At 36.3% G+C, this 21,208-nt stretch overlaps 1 protein-coding gene across 1 annotated transcript in view; it reads right to left on the reverse strand.

The window, feature by feature from the left end:
* The window catches only part of LOC110821890 (uncharacterized), a 43,319-nt gene that overhangs the window by 15,770 nt on the left and 6,341 nt on the right, over window positions 1–21,208 (reverse strand). Inside the window, exons 2-6 of the mRNA XM_088208241.1 lie at window positions 19,032–19,785; window positions 17,599–18,217; window positions 17,050–17,221; window positions 6,069–6,429; window positions 4,574–4,684 (exon numbers count right to left, since the gene is read on the reverse strand). Of these exons, the coding sequence (XP_088064367.1) occupies window positions 4,574–4,684; window positions 6,069–6,429; window positions 17,050–17,221; window positions 17,599–18,217; window positions 19,032–19,785 (2,017 nt within the window). The remainder of the gene's footprint in view (window positions 1–4,573; window positions 4,685–6,068; window positions 6,430–17,049; window positions 17,222–17,598; window positions 18,218–19,031; window positions 19,786–21,208) is intronic.

Below are 21,208 nucleotides of genomic sequence, written 5' to 3' on the forward strand. Positions count from 1 at the left end.
ACCAATTGGTTTTTCATGAATTTTCCAACAATTGTCTCAAGTATGATATGATTTTCTACAATGATCACACCAAGGTCTTCCCTTTCTTTGTCGATTGTCTTAGTTGGGATGAGAGCCCCAGTAACAAAGTCAGAGTTTTGCTCAGTAATAAGACTTGTGAATCATTCTCCCAATATTACTTTTTTTTTCTATTTTCTCCTCTCTTTACTTCGGAAAATACCTCCGAATACTAGATAAAGATTTCATTCATAGTATTCTTATCTGAAATTCATCTAGATTTTTATTCAATTTTATGATGAGAAATTTGAATTTTTTTTTTCCAAAATTTTTTTGCATCAACCGAACAACTCCACGCAATTTCCTTAAATACATTGAGCCATTTTGGGTGGCGAGGAAGCATACTGCAGTACTAGCGCAGGTTGTAGAGGCTAAATTTAATAGCAAAATTTTTTTATGTGTTTTCTTTACTGAATTAGAACTCTGACTGCTTCCTAAATTTCGTGTATCGTCTTGTACTATAAGAAAATTTCACCAATATCATTTGTCATGGAATTAATCAGCCACGACATAACTAGATTATTCTCGGCTTTCCAAATTTGGAACTTTCGATTTTCGGCACTCAATAGGGTGACTTCTCTGGTAAGTATTCTTCGCTCCCTCTTTTGCGGATAAAGATCTTGACCGATTGAGAGCATTGAATGTAGTAGCTTCCGTTTAGCTTGTGACTAGTGATCGGAATTTGAGTGACTTCCGATTTGAGTAATTGGGTAGAAATGATTCTACCAGAATGAGATGTGACTTCAAAGAGGTCATTGGTTCTTATCATGGTCATCCTGTCATCGACAAGAGAAAGAAAAAAAAAGTTTCCTTTCGTAGATTCAAAGATTGTACAAGAAAAGAGATACCATGAAAATTTTTAATCAAATTTCCTACTTATTGAATTTTTATTTATAATGCTTAATTTACAATATCTAGATATATAAAAGAGAATTAGAGTGAGTTTTAATAGGAAACTAAATACAAATCAATTCTATAAAATGAAAAGATCTTTTAGTTATTAAAGTCGACTATAATTCTTCTTTATAGGGAGATTTCCCTAAAGATACTAATATATGTAGAAATCAAACTTATACAAGAAGTTGGATTGCTACAGAGAATAAATCATATTTCATGACTATAATATATACCTAGTATGATATATGAAATATATGATAAAGGAGGGGTATTGGAGTATTTCTATTAACCCATCATGTCATATACGTCTAAGTTGGATATCCAACTACTTCTATTGGGTTAATTTGGAAACCAGTAGGAATATACAAAAACAAACAACTTTTACCGGAAAAATTCTTCCAATGAGTTCCCATGGAAGTTGTGTGGTAAATGGACTTTACATAATTGTAACTAATCACAAATTTCAAAGCTTTCATATCTATTACTAGTTAGAATTGGATGACAACGGAATTGTAGTCTATACTAATACTACATATGAACATACTTCTTGACAGGAATAAAAGCATGAAAATTAAGTTCTTTCTTCTACATCAATATGCTTTAATTCCTAAAGTACCCTCTTACTATCAAAACTGATATCCTTTCTTCTTAAAAAAAACTTCTTTATTGTCTAGTCGTGTAAGCTGCCAAGCCAAACCCAATGTGGCCTTTGAAGAACAAACAAAGCTGCATCTAGCTTTAGTGATGCAGGACCATCTAGTAGTTTTTACTAATATAGGATTACTACGATAATTATCACATTCACAATTCTGTTATCTTTTACTAGATATAGGATTACTACGATAATTATCACATTCACAATTCTGTTATCTTTTGTTAAGGTTTTATTTCTATTTAATTAGTAGCTTATTTTGTAATTGCTTTTCTATTTAAGAATGCTAGTAATATCAAGATATGTAAATATTGCAAAAACAGCACCCTCCAAAAATGGCACCTTCTCTGCCAGATCACTCTATAACTCCGTGGCAGGTAATCTCACTCAGAATAACACAACTTTCCCTCAAGCTAATCTAGAAATCTGGTGCAGTCCCAAGAATTTCTTTTTTTGCCAGGGAAGCAGCAAAAGGTCACATTCTAACCATTGACAACCTAATGAAAAGAGGTATCACGATTGTTCACAAATGTTTCTTGTGCAAAAACAACTTCGAGACCTGCAATCACTTGCTCCTTGGCTATGAAGTCTTACAACACCTTTGCAACACTATTTTTGGCCTAATGGGATTGTCTTGGGTCAGAAACAACATAATTTTAGCTGAACTTCTTGCACGGGAAGGCTTCTGCAGCAAGAGGAAAAACTTAAGACTTATCCCTCATCACAACGTGAGTTCTTTGGAAGGAAAGAAACAATCGCACCTTTGAGGGAATAGAAGTAGATGTTAACAAAATCATCTGCAGTTGGTTTCATTATTTTGGTTCCACGATATTGGGACATAACATTGACTGTTTAGACGACCTTGATTTTGTCGTCGATAGTGGAATCGACTTGTAAATACATTATAAATGGGTTGTGCCCTCTTGGCACCTTATTTCAATACATATCACACTTTTATTTTTTTTAAAAAGAGATATGTAAATACTGCATACATAGGTGGTTCATCAGTTTTACCCTTTCTCTATCATTTGGGATATGTTGCCTTTTCCAGTGTCTTTCTGAGTTAAGAACGGGTATCTTAAAGATTTTTCTTTATTTGTACTGAGATTGGTCAGTCGTCCTCTGTTGAATTTTGTCCTTTTCGTCTATTTTCTTTTTTCCATTTTTCCCTTTTGGAAAAGATATCTATTCCTCTAATAAGGTATCTTTCTTTTTTTCTATAACAAATTTTCTTTTTAGCCGACAGTGTATGAATACAAACTATTTTTTATTTAGAAAAAAGTGTATGAATACCAACTATTTCATTCAACTGTGCATAAGAACTATCTTTTTTTTTTTTTGTTTTTCTATCTTTCTAAACCATATTTTTAATGTGCTACATCAATTTTGGTATTAATGTTAAAACTCCCAAATTTGATTTTCAATTATTTTTCAAATCCTAAAAGATCCTAAAACCCAAAAAGCAATAAAAAAGGTAGATATCGCAAATAGACACCAACAAGCCAGCAGTTGTAATCAAATCTCCGACCATTACTAGGAGGTCACCCTCCTATTGTTATGAGAGGAGCTAGATTGGTGCCTCCACCAAATCTTAGCGTGTATCATCATTGGAAACCATCGCACTAGCATGTAAGTCATGATCATTTGTTGCCTCGACAAAAATCAGAGTTCCTAGTCACCTTAATATTTTCAAATGCCTCTCTTAAGACCAATGACCAACATCATAAACTACTTTATCGGTGAATTCCTTGTGATATCTTCTGAGAGCATCTAAATCATCTTAAGTAGATTCTCAATGTTTTCAGAGCGGCAAAAACTTATAGAATTTGTAGAAAATATTCCTTCTTTTGACCTGAAGTGCTCCTAGATTTGTGTGTGCCGAAGGACCTTGATAAGTTGTTTGATATTTTTTGTGATTAGTTAGGAGTAGATATAAGAACTGTGGCTAGTTAAGATAGTTCTCTTAGTATATTCTTTCGCCATTGGTCGTGTGAAGTTAGACAAGAATTATCTTATCTTTTACAAAGAACTTTATTTTGTAATAAACTACCTTCATCCATTGAGATTATCCTTCCTAGGAGCGTTGTCTCATGCTCAAATCAGTCAACCTTGAGGTATTGGTCTTTCCAAAAAAAGCTACATCTTAGCCATGACAAATGGGTTAATTTCTCTAATAAGTATCAGTTTGTTCCTAAAAGTTGTTCAAGTGTTGAGAATGATGATGTGTACAATGTAAGTTGGGAGACTTGTTTAGGTGCAGATTCAAACGCTTCAGAAGAAATTCTATCTTTTGTAACAGCTAATTAAGTTCTGATCATCAAAGTGAACAGATTTTTGGAGTGACAAAGCCAAATGTAGCAAGATCTGTTATAGGAGTGGAAATATCATGAAATTTTTGAAATACCAAAATGAAAACAATACCAAAACCAGCTAAGAGGCGAGATATCGCTTCTTGAAGACAGTAACAACCTCCCATGGTGCAGAGATATAAAAAGTGTACACCCAAGATTCAACTTATTGGTCTGATCCCTTTATTAATCGTAACACTAGATGCCAAAAGTTTAAGATTATTTAGATTCTGAGGTTACTCTTTCTTATTGTTGCTACTTTTTCCTTCTTGGTTTACTGCCATACAGTAGTGTCATTAATAATCAAATACATGAAAATGAATGTGATCTTTTCATGATGTATCTATGAACAAATAATGGTACATGTACATGACCTTACAATAATACATAAACTACATGAAATTTTAATAATACATGCACCTAGATGATATTGAAATGCATTAATTCAAGAATTTACCTATATGCTGATTCATTCATCTAGAAGATATTAAAAGTTATGATCAATTTGTTACTAAAATTATATCATTTCCAAGAAGGATTGAGTATTTGGTATATAAAGCGAACATGGTTAAGCATCCTCAATATGTTTCGTGGTTTACACTAAAGATAAAGTTCTCACCAATGGAAGCCCAGCAATTGACAGTAGTGCCATGTCAAACACTCTTCTTGCATTTTCTATATTACCAAAGAAGGCTTCTCTTCGTGCATAAACTCCACAAAGTAATATATTCTACGAGAAAAAAAGAAAAAGATAGATTAATAAAATCCACATCGAAGTAACTTTCAAAAGAAAATTCACATCAAGGTAAGAACCAAAGGAAACACACATGTCAAGAAAAATATGTCAATTCGAAACCATGTCCTCACTTACAATGTAAGTTTCATTTAACATGTTCAAGTTTGCAAGCTGCTTTCGGCTTTATCTCATTGGGTGTATGTGATGTGTCATAGAGCAATTGAGTCTCATAACCACCTATTTTACATTGTGACATGGCTTGGAGATCATGGACCCACTTATTTGACATTTTCAGGGCCTCTCGCATCTGGAGAGTTTCCTTTCCTACGCTATTTCTAGTGTTTGTAAGAGCAAGGAAATTAAGCTTTCATAGCACAGGGCTCTTTGTTGACATGTTGTTGGATAGAAACATTAGGACTTTTAGGGATGTGTCTTCTCCTTTTTCCTATGGGAAAAAAGTTATCCTTCTCTGAAGTCACTTTGGGCTAGGAAATCTGGTTTTTTAAAATTTATTTTTTGTGTTCTTTGCATAGAGATTGCTATCCTTTACTGATGTTTTGTTACCCTTAGTCTCATAACCACCAATCGGTTACCAATCGAGAAATCTATCAATATGGGATGAAATTCTTTCTCTTCTAACCACAGTCTGATTAAATTGAGCATTGTTCAGCAGTAAGTCCCGTAATGCACAGTAGGAATTACATCCTCTCACCGTTCTTGTCTCCCTACCCCCTCCTAGTTTTTCGTGGAAAAACCTACAAGCATTGACCCATTAGCTCACCCAACCCTAGCCGAGTAGTTCATCCCGCATTTTTAAGGGTCTGGGCATGTACTCTAAGCCCATGGATGGGCTTTGCTAAAACTTGTAAACCCAAAAATAGAAGAGTAGACTTGGTTTTTATGCTTTGGGCCACTTCTTACATTTAATTTAAAATGTTTTTATACATTCAAATATATATATAAAACCTTAAAACTGCAATATTATTACTAATTAACCCCCTATGCATATTATAATTGAAAAGCTTATTAACCAGGCTTCTTTTATTAAAATTAGCAATAGTACTATCTCTAAAATGTTTCTACCAAGTATATGAACAGAAAAATATGTACTATTTTTCTTTTAAACTTGAGCTAAATGAATGGACTTGAGATAGATATTTTCTCTAGGGTTGGGGGGTGTAGACCTGAATAATCAGGTCCAAAGAGTTGGACTTTTATGCTGCTCTATTACAATAAGAGGCTGGCATTGCCAAAACTTGGCTCAGGCCAACAAATGACCAAAGTCTATACACCAAAAACAGTAGGGGGACACTGGCATAAACCTTAAAAGATCAAGAAGCTAAACGCCCTAACGAGTAGCATATATTAGAAAAAGTACCTGTCTGTCACTTTTTAAAAGGCGCTTTGCTAAAGACTGACATGGGGTAGCTGAGAAGTCAAGTGTACCCATTCTGGTTACAAAAAGCTCTTCAGCTACAAGAGCAGCTTCTTCCAACACATAATTCCTTGGAAATGCAGTTAAACAAAGTAAAATAGCATTGCGAAGAAATGCCATCATCTCAGTTTTTCTGGAGATGTCATCATCAGTGCCCAGAATGTATTCCAAATCAAAACCACTTAAACTGCTGTTCTTTCGGGTCAAAACATTATAGGCCTTTCTCAACTTTTCCATTATAGAATCCGGCAGAACCTCTAAGCTAATAATTTTCTCAATCCAACTTGAACTATTCGTGCACATCCTGATAGAAAAAGGAAACAATAAAAGTACTTGGTTGAGTAATAGAGAAATGGCTAGGCATGCAGAGTCATTAATGTTTTTAATTAAAATAATTAAAAAATGTAAAACAAAGATTTAGACAATGCATCATTTATTTTGCAAATCAATCATCACATCATATCAAGAATTATGACATTAACAGAATATATTGTATATGATTAAAAATAATATTAACTTGAATTTTAATAGAAAATATCAAATTGAAAATTAACGAAGGAATATATGAAACATCAGCACTTCGACTGAAAAGTTCTTTACATGATAAATATAACATCTTAACATTTCAACAGTGACATGCTCTATTGGTTCAGGTTGAAAATTACTTATATATATTTTTTAAATATAATAGAAGTAATACTATTCACAAAGATACTAAACGGGTACCACTCATGTACAAAACATAGTTACAAGTCAATTACATGGTCCATGACCCACCCAAAATCATCCCAATTTTTAATGTCATGACTTAACAAAATAGAATCAAAAGTATAGATCCATCTATCTTTAATGTTTATAATGTTAGTCTCAATACCCTCAAAAACTCTTGCATTTCTTAACTTCATCACAACCCAAAAAATAGTTAGTGGAATAAGAAACAAATGTTTTTTCTTCTTACAATAACCTATCCAAGCCCACAACTCTTTACTCACATTATCAGCCATTACCCAACTTAAACCCAGCAAACCCAATACAGAATTCCAAATGTTGAAGGTCGTCGGGCACCACAAAAGTAGATAGTTGCATGTCTCCTCTTCCGATTTGCAAAGGTAGCATCTGTTAACCATGGTATTACCACTTCTTTTCAGCATATCAATAGTCAAAAGGCATTCCTTAACGGCTTCCCATGTAAAAAAGCCATCCTAGGAGGGGCCCCAGTTTTCCAAATCTGTTTAAAGGGTGCTGAAATGATATTTTTTCTATCATTTGTGCATAGAAAATTGTACATCGATTTCACAAAAAAACCATTTTTCTCATCAGGCTTCTAAACTCTTTTGTCCCTTGTTTCCTTCACCTTCATGCTGCCCAAAACCAGAAGCAGGTTGCAATAGTCATCGATTTCCCAATCCTGCAAGTTTCTTGTAACTTTCACATTCCAAGCCGTCCCCTCACCCACATTTTCATACATGTCCTTCACCCTTGCCTCTTTATTGCTAACAATATCAAAAATTCTGGTAAAGCATTCTTTAATTTTAAAACCTCCCATCCACTCATCCTCCCAAAAACTAATATCCTGACGATTACCAAGCTGCCACCCCACACAGCCCTGGAATACATGGTTATCATCCCTAATTTTCTTCCAAAAACTCCTCCCATGCTGTTTGAATCTACCCCTCCGACCCCTCTCCTTTTCCCAATCTCCCCACCTCGCTTGCACAACCTTCCTCTACAGCCTCCCCTCCTCCATGAGATATCTCCATAACCACTTCTCATGAAGAGCGTCATTGAGTGCTCTAATAGATCTTAAACCAAGACCCCCCTCCCTCATCGGTTTCTTCACCTCCTCCCACCTAATTAAATGATATTTTCTATTTCCCTTCTCATCACCCCAAAGAAATCTGCATTGAATGTTACTTATATTGCAAAACTATAATCCAAAAAACTTTTTCTAACTAAAATTCGTAATTAACTCTTCACTTATGAGAATCAAACGACTAAAATACTTTATAAACAACTCAACTAAATAGAAAATTATGCTATTAAAAATTGTGTCAGTTGCTTGAAACTTTTGGTGTTTCTTGGGCTCTTGTTGTTTCGCTATATTAAACTTAAATAATTTGCCTAAGATCATTGACCAAATTGCACTTTATCCCCTAGGATATGTGTCATGTGTTTTAGAACTGTGAACATCTATTTCTGCATTCTGCTGCAACGGTCAAGAATTTTGTGTCAGTTGTGTGATACTTTTGGTGTTTCTTGGGCTTCTCACAACAAAAATGAACATTTTCTTTCCTCTATTCTTTTGGGCTCAAATATGAAGCAAGAGTCTAAAGCATTTTTGCATTTTGCTTCCTTTGTTGGGATCAGGACAATTTGGCTTGAGAGGAACGCTAGAATTTTCATGAACACATGAGCACTTTAAAGAATTATCTTAGTCTTCTTTATATAGAGGCTCGTTACCTATTTCTTCCCAAGTATAGTTGACCTTTCTTCTCTTTTGTATTTTCTCTTTCTCTCTTACTGAGGATATCTAATCCTCCTCTTTTTATCATTCTTCATTCTTACTTGATGTTATTTTCTGGGAGGTTTTTTCATAAAATTGTTCTTATTACTTGAAGCAGAAGATTACATAAACATATGTAGGAAAAACTTACACCTAGAGACCTAATTTTCCATTCTAAATTGGAAATTCCTGAATAGATTTACAAAGAAAATTTGGGAGAATCTGGTAGAATAATACCGAATCTTTCTTATTCTAGAATTCAACTCCTTTCTAAATCTATAAGCAAAAAATCATAGCACTATTAATTTCCTAATACAAAATTCCACACTCCTCAAGCAGGGTTATAAATGTTGAACAAACACAGCTTGCTACTCAATTCTTCAAACTTGGTTCTTGGAAGGGCTTTAGTGAGAATGTCTGTAATTTGAGACCTCATAGGTATATAGATTACTTGTACAACCAAATTTCAATTTTCTCTTATATAAAATATTGGTCAATCTCAATGTACTTTGTTTGATCATGGCGTACAGAATTCTTACCAATGCTAATAGTTGCCTAGTTATCACAGAATAGATTAATAAGTTCCTCAATCATTATCCTCAACTCACCAAGAAATCTCTTTATCCCCGTACCGTCACATAAGCTCAACGCTAAAGCTCTAAATTCAAATTCAGCACTATTTCTGGAGACAACAGTTTGTTTTTTATTTTTCCAAATTAACCAGGTTTCCTCAAACAGAAGACAATATTCAGAGTGCATCAGAGAAAACTGAAATGTTCGGGTTGACTTATTTCTTGTAAAGTAAGCGTCCTGTCATGTTGAAGAATCTTAAGATTCTGTATACAGCCTTCATAGTGTTCTTCAGTTGGATTATACATGAACCGACTTACAATAATAATTGGAAACCCAATATCAGACCGAGTGGAAAGACATATGAGTCTTCCCACAAGTCTCTGGTATCTCCCTCTATCCATCGGTCCTTTCTTTTTCCATTCCTATCCGTTTATCCATCATGGTGTTCGTAGATTTACATCCTAGCATGTCAGTCTCCTTCAATAAAGTCTTTACTTCAAAATTTCGTTGCAATAAACTTCTTCAACTTCAACAATTACTCTTCATAATCACCCATGAGTATAACGTCATCAACATAAACTATAAGTATAGCAATTTTATTTTTTAGAGATGGTTCACAAAGAATGTGTGGTCAGCTTGACATTGAGTGTACCCATTTCTCACCATTGACTTTGAGAATTTATCAAACCAGACAAGCGGTAATTGATTTAGGCCATATAGCAATTTTCCTCAGTTTTCAGACCCTGCTGAAGTTGAGATTTGTTGCAAGTCCTGGTGGAACATATATGTAAATCTCTTCCTCAAAATCACAATTTTTTTTTTAGAGAAAAGAGTAAGGAATATATTGAGTGTAGGCACCAAGGAGGTGCCGCCTACTTATAAAAAATTTACAAATCTAAGAACATATTTATAATAAAACCAAAATCATCAAGGGAACAAAGGTGACGTCCGAGTATAGTGGACCCAAAAAAGTGAAACCATTTGTCATTGATGTTTCCAAAATTATCCTCTTTACTCTTAAAAGCACGTTGTTTCTTTCTTTCCATATGATCCAAAATATAGTAAGAGGAATAAGTCAATATTTCTTGTTTCTTTTGCATAGAAATTCCCAAACTTTCAATTCGCCTTGTATGGTGTCCGCAGTACTCGAGCTGGTGCCAAGTAACCCAAGGACCATGGACCACAGTTTGTGAGTGAAAGGGCAATGGAATAAGAGATGGTTACATGACTCAGCATTATCTTTATAAAGAAAGCATCTATTAGCTAGAATAATACCTCTTCTCATGAGATTGTCTAAGGTAAGAATTCTTTCTTTGGTAGCTTCCCAAGTGAAAAACGAGACCTGAGGAGGAGCAGTACTGTTCCATATCATTTTTTATAGGAAATCCGGGCTCTTTGTTCTGTTTTATGGGGCCAAATGATGGTAGAAAATCTTGACAGAGAAATTAACATTATTAGCAATGGACAAGTGAAGCTTATCCTCATTATCTGTGAGCTTTAATGCTGATAAAAGGGTTAATAAGCTTTCATATTCTGATTTCCCAATCCTTCAAATTCCTAGAAACCGCGATGTTCCAACCGTCTCCATTAACAAAGTCATAAGTATTCTCGACCGGTATATTCTTGTCCATGGATATTGCAAATATGAGAGAGAATTGATGCTGAAGCTTAGAAGAGCCGCACCATTTATCGGTCCAGAATTTAGTTTTATTTCCTCTGTCAACAACTCAAGTTAAGCAATCAAAGACCAAGTTGCTAGTGCTAGAGATGCCTCTTCACAGGCTTTTACCGTAAGTATTAGAGTGTCCTCTGTGGTGTAAACATTTACCACTGATATTCCACTTGCAGTCAACAATTCTTTTCTACGAGTTATCACCCTCATTCCAGAATCTCCAAATCCATTTATCATGTAGGGCTTTATTCATAGTGGTTAGAGATCTAAGACCAAGTCTCCCATGATTTTTGGGCAGTTTCACGTCCTCCCAGTTTACAAGATGAAATTTCCTTCAGTTGTCCTTGCTGCCCCAAAGAAAATAGCGTTGAATTTTTTTATAATCTGTTAGCAACATCTCCCAACATACTATCTCACTGTTCTCAACATCGATTGGAAAGTGTGGTTTTTATGAGGGTTAGTCTCCCTCCTTTGGAAAGCAAATCCTCTTCCAATTTGCAAGCCTTTTCTCAAATATATTTGGCCAGTTCCCAAATTGCACCATCTTTATTGTTAGCACCAAGCGAGACTCCAAGATATTTAATATGGAGCTGTGACACATTGCAGTTTAATACCCGGGCCAATGACTCTGTGTCGATATTTGACACCATCAGATTTTCCCAAATTGATGTGAACTCCGGAAACTACTTGAAAGCAGAAGAGAATAATGTTAAGTGAAGAAGAGTGCTGATATCTAATTAGCAGAATAGTAAGGTATCATTGGCAAAAAATAGGTGCGTGATCTCCATTTTTTCAGCTTGTCCAACAGTGATACCCTTGATGAGATCAAGAGTTCTGGCCTGCACTAGCATTTTATCAAAACTTCCATTATTAAAATAAAGAGCAAAGGGGAAAGTGGGTCACCCTGTCTCAAACCTTTGGAGGCAGTGAAAAAAGCTGAGGGTCCACCATTAATCATGGCTGCAAAGCTAGTAGAGGAAATACAGGTTCTCATCCATCTCCTCCATTTGATGCCATAACCAATTCTATCAAACATATAGTCAATGAATTCCTAGTTAACATTATCAAGTTTATATAGGAGTTCACTGTTCTTGTTGCATCAACCACTTCATTTGCAATCATAATAGCGTCGGTAATTTGCCTCCCTTCAATGAAAGCATGCTGGTAGTCGCCGATGATAAACTTAAGTGATTTAGAGAACCTTCTGACCAATACCTTTGATAAAAACTTGTAAACTGAACCGATCAAGCTGATTGGCTTGAAGTCAGTGATACAATTGGCCCCTCTTTTTTGGGGATCAAAACAATGAAGGTGGAATTTATTGGTTTCACAAAGGAGCCATGCCTGTTGAAGTCACTGAAAAAATTAAGCACATCCAATTTTACCTCATGCCAGAAGCTTTGGAAAATTGTCATGTTGAAGCCATCGGGACCGGATGCTTTGTCACCATCACAATCTTTTAAGCAGGAATAAATTTCACCTTTGGCGAATTCAGATTCAAGTAGTCTCCGCGCAGGTTCCCCAACTTTGTCAAAACAGAGATGATCTAATTTTGGCCTGTAGTGAACATCTTTTGTGTAGAGAGATTGGAAATGTGTTTTGGCAGCCTCATGCAGAGCCTCATTCCCAGTGATACGAGTCACCATTAACTTGTAGGTTTTTCACGTAATTGGCCCTTCTGCGGTGGCTGACCAGGTAATGGAAGAATTTAGAGTTTTTATCCCCCTCTCAAATCCATTTTTCCCTAACTTTCTATTTCCAAGAGATGGCTTCCCAGTGCATTCTATTACCCAATTCCACTTTGAGCACATTTCTTTTATCTCTGTCATCAACATTCAACCCTGTTTCGGCCTCTGTGTAATCTAGGTCAGCCAACTCTTCCAATAAATTAGTGATCCGCGTCTCCTCCTTGAGTCCAACCTCTTTGGTCCAAGTTTTGATTTTAGATTTCAGGTGGCGAAGCTTAGAGTGAAGATAGTAGCTGGCAGTCCCCTGAAAGGCAGATTCCTTCCAAACCTTGAAAACCATAGCTCTAAAGTTGTCCACTTTTAACCATTTATTGTCGATACGAAATGGAACAGGTCCCCACTTGATACCATCAGAAGATAGACAAATAAAAAAATGATCAAAAAGGGGACAAGGAAGTACCTTTTGATGCAGACCCAGGAGAGAGTGTAATATATCAGAAGAGACAAGGAATCTTTAAATACGGGAGAAAGAGGGTGCGTCCCTCTGGCTGCTCCAAATCCATTAGCCGCCATTTACAGGTAAGTCTTCTAGGCTGAGATTATCAATACACTCTTGGAATTCCTGCGAATAGAGAGCAGAGAACTGGTTGTCCGATCTTTCGTAACGTCGAAGGAACATGTTATAGTCGCCACCAACCACACCATTCAAACCCCACTTAACACGACATTAAGAGAGTTCAATCCATAGAGAATGTCTTTCAATGGCGCCTCTATAGTAAACACCAGTGAAGTACCAGGGATCATTGTTGTTCCCAGGAGATGATCAGTGCAGAGCAAGAGATCCTTCAACAAAATCAGAATGCCTACCGCGGTGTTATTAGCCGGCAGGAATAATCATCCAATCTCTGTGTAGTTCCATAAACTTTTCACAAGAAAGTCATTGACTGAGTCCAATTTTAACTCTTGAAAGCAGACGAGGTCTGGCTTCTAGTGGCTAAGGCAACCCCTCATGATGTTTCTTTTCTTCAGGTCATTCAATTTTCTAACATTCCACGAGATGATTTTATCTATCATTGGTCAATGGCAAAAAAGTCCCCACCATCCCTGTCTTGCCTCTGCTTACCCTCATAGTTGATGTCAAATTACAGCCTCTTCAGTTCCCTGGAGCCACCCACTATCATCTTCTTCTTTGGTTTTCTTGTAGATTCTGTCCCTTCCTTTTTCTCAAGCATTTTTTTTTCTAATTCTACAAACATAGCCCTCGAAGGTGACACCCAATAACTTGGTAACTCTGAGAATGTTTCTGCGCACCCATGAGGAATAGAAAAACTCTGCGTCCATGTCTCCAGCTATGGTAATTTCTAAGGGGATGTCCGTGGCTAGGGTGGAGCAAGGAGAAAACCTTTCTGGAACCAGGGCTAGCTCAAAACCATGTAGATTATCGAAGTTCAGAGTGGTGTGCTCACCTGAGAAATTGAGCTCGTCAGCAGGTTCGGCTTCTGAAACAAGCACAGGACAAATGGCTTGCTCAAGTGTGATTTAGGGAGCAAAGACTTCGTTGATTATGGTTTCGGGTTGTGAAGGAATTTGAGGAGAGACTGAAGTTCGAGGGAATTTATCTTTAAGTGGTTCCGGGTTAGCAACTCTTGGTCGGGTCGGGGAGAGAGTGGCTTTCCTTTTGGGCCTCCATTGCCATAAGTTTTTATGATGATTGGGCTTCGGGCAAGAGAAAATTTTCGAGACCGCTTTGTTAGATTCTGTGTGTTCAACCCATTTTCTTTTTTCTCCCCAAGAGTATCTGAGCTTTTTTGCAATAATAGGTTTGCTCAGGCCCGGTTTGGGATGAGCCCATTTCGTGGACTTCTGCACGAGTGGGGGTTGCCTGCTAAGTCCATTATGGATTTGAATTTCAAAACCCGAGTTTTTTGGGACCAACGATGGGTCGAGTGCAATCATCTTCGCCCAACTAGGGTTGGCCGTGGAGGATGTCAGAACTTCAACATAGGACTTCTCAGGTAATGTTGTGAGAACAATGCGGAGACTGTACTGACATTTCAGGCAAAATATAGAGAAGTGAGTAGGTTCAGTTTGGACCTGCTGAGAGCATGATTCTTCAATGACAAAGGCTATCTGCTCACTATGTTGTGTGAAAAGATTCTTTAGAGACGTGTCAGTTAGCTCAAATATAATTTTTATGGCACGCCACCAGCCGCCCACTTCAAAACTGTCAGGAATGAAAATTTTTTTTACAGAACGGCTTTTCTCTTCCGGTAACACAAGATTACGACCTTTTCTGTTCCAAACCAAAACAAGAGAGATCTCCATTTAGAAATACGTTCTTGACATCAAGTTGGTACAGTGACAATCTTGATTTGCAACAAGGGAGAGAAGAATCATTATAGCATTGAGCTTAGAGAGAACAGCAAAAGTTTCTTGATAATTTATTCTATATGACTGAGTGAAACTATTTCAACAAGTCTACCCCATAGCCTTTCAATGCTTTCACATGCCTTTTTGTTTAAGAGTAAAAATTCACTTACAGTCGATTGTTTTCTTTCCAAGGAGAAGATCTAATATCTCCCATGTACCGTTCTTCTAAAGAGCTCTAATTTCTTCTCTAAAAATTTGTCTCTATTCAGGATTCTTTAGAGCCTTCTTGATGAAATTAAGAATATGCGCATTATCAAGGTTAAACACAAAAAACCTAGTAGGATGAAGATAACCCTTTATAAGAGATATACTTGCAAGTAAGTTACTTTATGCAAGCTCTTATCCCTTTTCTTAGAGCGATTGCAATGTTTAAATCATCCAAACTAGGTGCAATGTGTCAAAACCAGATTTTTCCTTACCTGCAGATTTTTTCTTACTGGTGGTTAGCTATAAAGGTCAGCATTTTCTTTACTTCGGCAATGAAAATCAAATAAGATTTATAGAAGACATAGGATTTCTTAACTTAGACTCTAATATCATGTTAAGAATGGTTTTTCTAATTGATGTGTATTCTATTTAATATTACATCTCTATATATACACATTTTTCATGACGAAAAAAAGAAATAGACAATTAATTACAAAGGATGTAACTTACCTTTATACCATTGAACCTAATTTGTTCCTTTTATAACACCTTAATTTACTGTCTCTTTAACAGTTATACTTATTAACTTGATTTACTTCTTTTTTAACATTATATATTTACCAGCATCAATATTTTTATTAGTTTGATTCTATAGATTAGATACTAATGATCATTCCGCTGCTATTTAGTGGAGCCATCAAAAATTCATCTCTCAAGTATATAGTTTCTTGGCCCATTTACTTCCTAGTCGGTTGGGTGTTTATTTAGAGGATCACTAGAGGTGAGAGTTGCCTTCGGCTACTTGTTTTCCTCACTTATATCATCTCACCTCAAAACTTATCTCTATTTTTTTTGAATTCTTCAATTGTCATGTGACCTACTTTCTGTCCATAACCTAAGCAATAAGAGATTATAAATTTGATACCTTTGATGGATAACATCTTTTACCCCACCCATCACCCTATTTGTTGCACATGGAGCCTTGACCCATCTGATGTTTACACTATCTTTTTTTCAAATTCATCATTGGCACTACTAATATCTACCTACCACCTCAAGTTGAGTCTTTTAGGGATCCACTTATGAGTAGGATTGTGAAGCGATCTCTAAATGCACCTTTCGCAAATATTCCCAATCTTAAACTCCAAAAACAAGCCTAAGAAAAAGTACCTTTAGAGGAAAAATATTCCTTATAAACTCAATCCTAATTCTAATATGCAAAAAATAGAAGAATAACAATTCAATATTGTCCTCACAATTTCCAAAAACCCACCTTGATGTCTAATCGTAAGACCCAACCATGCTCCATAATTTCCAAAAATCAACCCTATTGTCTAACCGTAAAACTCAATCGTGCTCTCTTCCCAATTTTGTGCATTATGTGCTTCAAGGAGGTTGAGTCTCATTGTCATCGCTCCTTGCATCATGACATGGCTTGGAGACTATGATCTTGGTTGTTCGACACATTTGCCATCATGTGGATCTCTCACCCGTCCTTGAGTGTTTTGTCGTTTATCCCCTTATGCAAGTAAAGCCAAATAAGAAAGCAAAGATGCTTGTCTTTGTTGGGTTAAAGGTGTTGTAGCTATAGCTAATGCTTGACTCTTCAAGGATCGTTACTTCTCTCCTTTCACTCTCTGGATAAAATGACCTTTTTACCTTTCCTGTGAGTTGGGTTCATGATTATATTGGGACGTCACCTCAGTTACATTGCATAGGAATTAGGGATGCAGCTTTTTACAGATTTTTCTCCTAGTACTTTTTACAGATTTTTATGTGGCTGCTTACTCTTTAGTTTTTCAAGATTTTTTATCCGCTACTTCTATTAATCTCTCCTCTCTCTAACAATATATCTTTTTTCATTAAAATTGCTAATATTTAAATCAGGATAAAAGTAAATTTAATCCTTACCATTGGAAAATTTTCCCACCAAAGAAATCAATGAACTGGTATACTAAGGATAATCGAGCCTCTCCTGAGCTTAATGAGAACAAATATTCACTCACATCCTCATAGAATACAACTCTCAAAAATTGATCATCTGCTTCTCTATCAGTCGTTCCATCAGCACAGGATATCCCAGCTATTCACCAAAGAAGCAACAGAGGTTAGTATTTAATTTATGAATAAGATGAAAAAAAAACAGATGATGAAGACATGCTTACACCAGAACAGACAAGCATCTCTTAAAGGTATCCTAATTGACTAGGCTTCTGCCTGTATGGTACAAATAGCAGAAATTCAAGCCACATAATCAGCAAATACTCACCATTAGATATCCAACTTGCCTTGCCACGTGTATCCTTAGAAATGGATATAAAAAATACTGCCTTAATAGTTAAACTGAAACCGAACACATACAAATTGCATGGGTGTACACATATGTGTGCATGTTTGAGTTTTTATATGTATAGAGAGGGAGAAAAACAGACAGACAGTAGGACAGAGGTAAACACAGACCAGTATTTGTGCGCAGGGGCATCCATTGGCAGCAATCCCTTGATGACTCTTCTTCTGACCATCTGGCCCAGGTTGATGTATCATTCACTTCACCTGAAACATCAGCACCAACATCAATTCCCAGCATCTTCAGCAAAGCTTCGGTATCTTCTTCCTGTTCGACATTTTCATTCTCAATTTCCTCTTCAACATCCTGACCAGTCACATCACTCTTGGGTATCTCTCCTGGATTTAGTTTAGCTTCTATACTTTTTGATAGTGGCTCAGACCAACCACTCCAACCACCTACTTCATTATTATGAGAAGCAGCTTCTTTCATAACCTTCTGCCTGTTTTCTTCCTCTTTTTCCAACCAAGTTGACCAACCAATGGCACCTTCTTCTCCAACTCTAGCACCATTGCTATTCCAGAAGTGCTCAAATAGTCTTTGTTTACTACTCTCCGTCAATAGTAAAGAAGGACAAAACAAACTAAACTCAATTTCAGCCTGAAACAATGCAGTGGCCAATTCATGGTAACCAGCTTGCCACTCAAACCTGCAGAGACTGATAAATATATGAACCAGTCCAAGTTCCAGCTGAGAAACATCAGGATCTGAAGATTTAACAGATTGGTGAACCTGAACCAACGAGAAAATGCATTAGAACTGATAAGAAGAAGTGGAAGAGGAGGCGTAGTTTAATAAGGTTTTGTTTAAATGTAAGTTTGTTTGATCTCATTTTAAAAAGGGACAAATAATTTGAACCTCCCCATTATCCTTTTTTTTTGAGAGTCCAACCTTCCCATTATCTTCCATTTGCCTAATTAGCAAAGCCTTCAACCTCATATAATTACAGAAAGAACACATCTTTCAGCAATATTTTCTAATCACTACACACCAAGAAAAAGAAAATACAGATAAAGCCTGAATTTTCAACATAACAAATTTACAGTCATTCACCTCTATCCATTTTATCAAGAAAATCAGTATCTGAGCTATGTAACAAAGTTATGCAACAATGTCACTTGTGCAGGTCCTATGAAATATTGGGGGATAAAAAAAGAACTTTTAGTAACCTGAATCAGCCCCAACAAATGTCAGTTTCTACCTGAAAAGAATTCAGTAGAAAAATCTACCCCACAAAATAAACATCATAGCAGGTTGCCAAGTGTCGCCTCTATCAACAGCATGCTACACGGGATAAACAACAAAACAAACAAAAATACACAAAAATAAAACAAAATGCAGACATTTTGATGCAACACCTTAAAACTGCTTCTACTTACAAGGCCATGCTTTATCACGAAGAAACCTAGCACTGAAAAATTATGTAAAAACACAAGTTTATGAATGCTTGAAAAAGAATTGCTGAAAACTGAATTCCAACATAAGTGAAAAGTTTTTAATATGAATTGTTTTAAAAAAATGCACTGGAAAGTTTTAAATTAAGAACCTGCCTAGACTGCTTGCCACAGGCAGCAGAGAGAGCCTGGATAGCGTGTGAATACATTTTTCTCACATCTGAAACCTTGAATCTGGAGAACTCCCCTTGAACTACATGCAGAAACTCTTGCCACAACTTATAATTCCCTGAATGCTGCATAAGTATCTTTTGCCATCGACCAATTAATATATCAGGACTGTCTCTGTTTCGATATGCCTTAAGAAGACAAAGCAACAGTTCCTCATTATCTGGGTTAATTTCCACTGCCTTCTCAAGTATGCTAATCTTCTTTTCTAGAATCTGAAAGCGAGCACCTTTTTTTGTTTGCATACTTGCCACTTTGTCTTGGAACTCCGCGAAGGCCAGCCAAACTTTTTCATCACAAGGATGTTCTCTTGTCAATTTATTAAAATCCCGTGTTTTGCGTAGCACTTCGTCTTCCCAAGATTCTTCAACCACTGAATGCTTAGAAATGGAACAGTTATCAGCACCTTCATCTGACAAGGGAATGAAATCATCCAATGACATAGCTGCAGACTTTCTTGGAGCAATATGATGAATACGTTTTAAGTCCTTATGTCGTTCCAGAGCAGCATATTTTGCAGACCAGTACCGACCACCAGATTTGGTTTTGTTGTCCAATGCACTAGCATCTCCATCTTGATCAAGTGCAGGACCCTTCTGATTCCACCGGTAGAACCAAAAGGAATCAAACCCGGGTGATTTCTTAGGATTACAACTTTTATAACGGGGTATATCCATCCTGCATTCAACATCCAAGCTTGTTTATAATTCAGCACCAGATTGTAAATTCTAAAGTCCCAAGTTAAATGTAAAACCCCCATAAGCAAGAAAAAGAGACCATAAAAAGAGAGGGTTGAGTGTTTGAGATGGCTGAAAACATTGAGCTAAAGCATTGAGTTCAGAACTTAATCTTTTCTTCTTTGAAGCTATTTATAGTAACCAATAATTTATTTATTACATTATCAAATAGGTGATTTAAACAGATTTTAATAAGAGCCAAACACCTTGACCCAAGCTTCCAAAAAAGTAAACATAGATGAACAACACATTGATGTACTCATTGAGAAACAAAAACTCTATTTACCTACACATACTTGATAGCCACATCACTTAAACCATATAAACCTGAGATCCCATAACCAACACCAACGTATCTGAAACCATTGGATCCTCAATCTGATACCAACACCAAACCAAATATAGACCAAATTTACCTTCTATTTATCACCCAACCCCATAAAAGATCTAAATCCTCCAGCCTGGAGCAGATACGCATCAGAAATCTCAGTTATAAGCATGGGGATAAATTCATTCCTAGCCACCAAATAAACCCAAGTAACATCACACCACTAATGTCCATTAAACTCGTATCAATATGGGACCAGGATGAACACTGAGCCGACAATGTCCTTTCCACTGAGGGAGTTGGAGATAACCCATTTCAGACCTTATAGGGTAGTTCTATATTCAAATAGCCCCAAGATTCGAGAAAGCATTAGCAATAGAGTCGTGAAGGTGTTGCTTTACATTGATAGTACACTGTTCATGAGTTTGAAATGTGGCTAATGGCCATAAGATGAGTCGAAGCTCATATAAATGAGGAGTATGTAGCTATTGCAGGATTATTAATTCTCTTTTTCCTTCAGGATCATCACCCTCCCAATTTTCTCTGTGACACCTCCTGGAATTTTAAAAAGAAAAAGATAGTAGAGTGGATTCTGGACAAGCAAGACTGGATAAGAATAACTTGACCACCCAGGGAAAAAGGAGCGCCTCTTTGGCAGGCGCTTACAGACTCTACTCACAACAGCCATCCAATAGGAAGAGACACTAGGAATAATTCCAGAGGAACTCCAAGATAAAGAAAAGGTCAATCTATATTTTACTTCCACAAAAAAAAAAAGGAGAAAGAAAAGAAAAGATCACCCAAAGACATCACTACCAGCAAAATTTGCTAGGTCTTTCAAGTCCTAGTCCTACCCCCTCAATATTAACACACACTGGATTGTTGTTCTTTGGTTCATCCTCAAACTCGATACACCCTCATAGACATCTAAGATGGTAAGATATTATGGATTTTGAAAATGTTATTGACACTTTAACTCATTTGTAAATCTTTTGTAATTGAGTGGTACCCTTGTTTCAGTACCTTGATAATGTAC

The sequence above is a fragment of the Carica papaya genome, chromosome 7 (genome assembly GCF_054855325.1).
Source record: "Carica papaya isolate Zhongbai chromosome 7, ASM5485532v1, whole genome shotgun sequence".
Classification (NCBI taxonomy): domain Eukaryota; kingdom Viridiplantae; phylum Streptophyta; class Magnoliopsida; order Brassicales; family Caricaceae; genus Carica; species Carica papaya.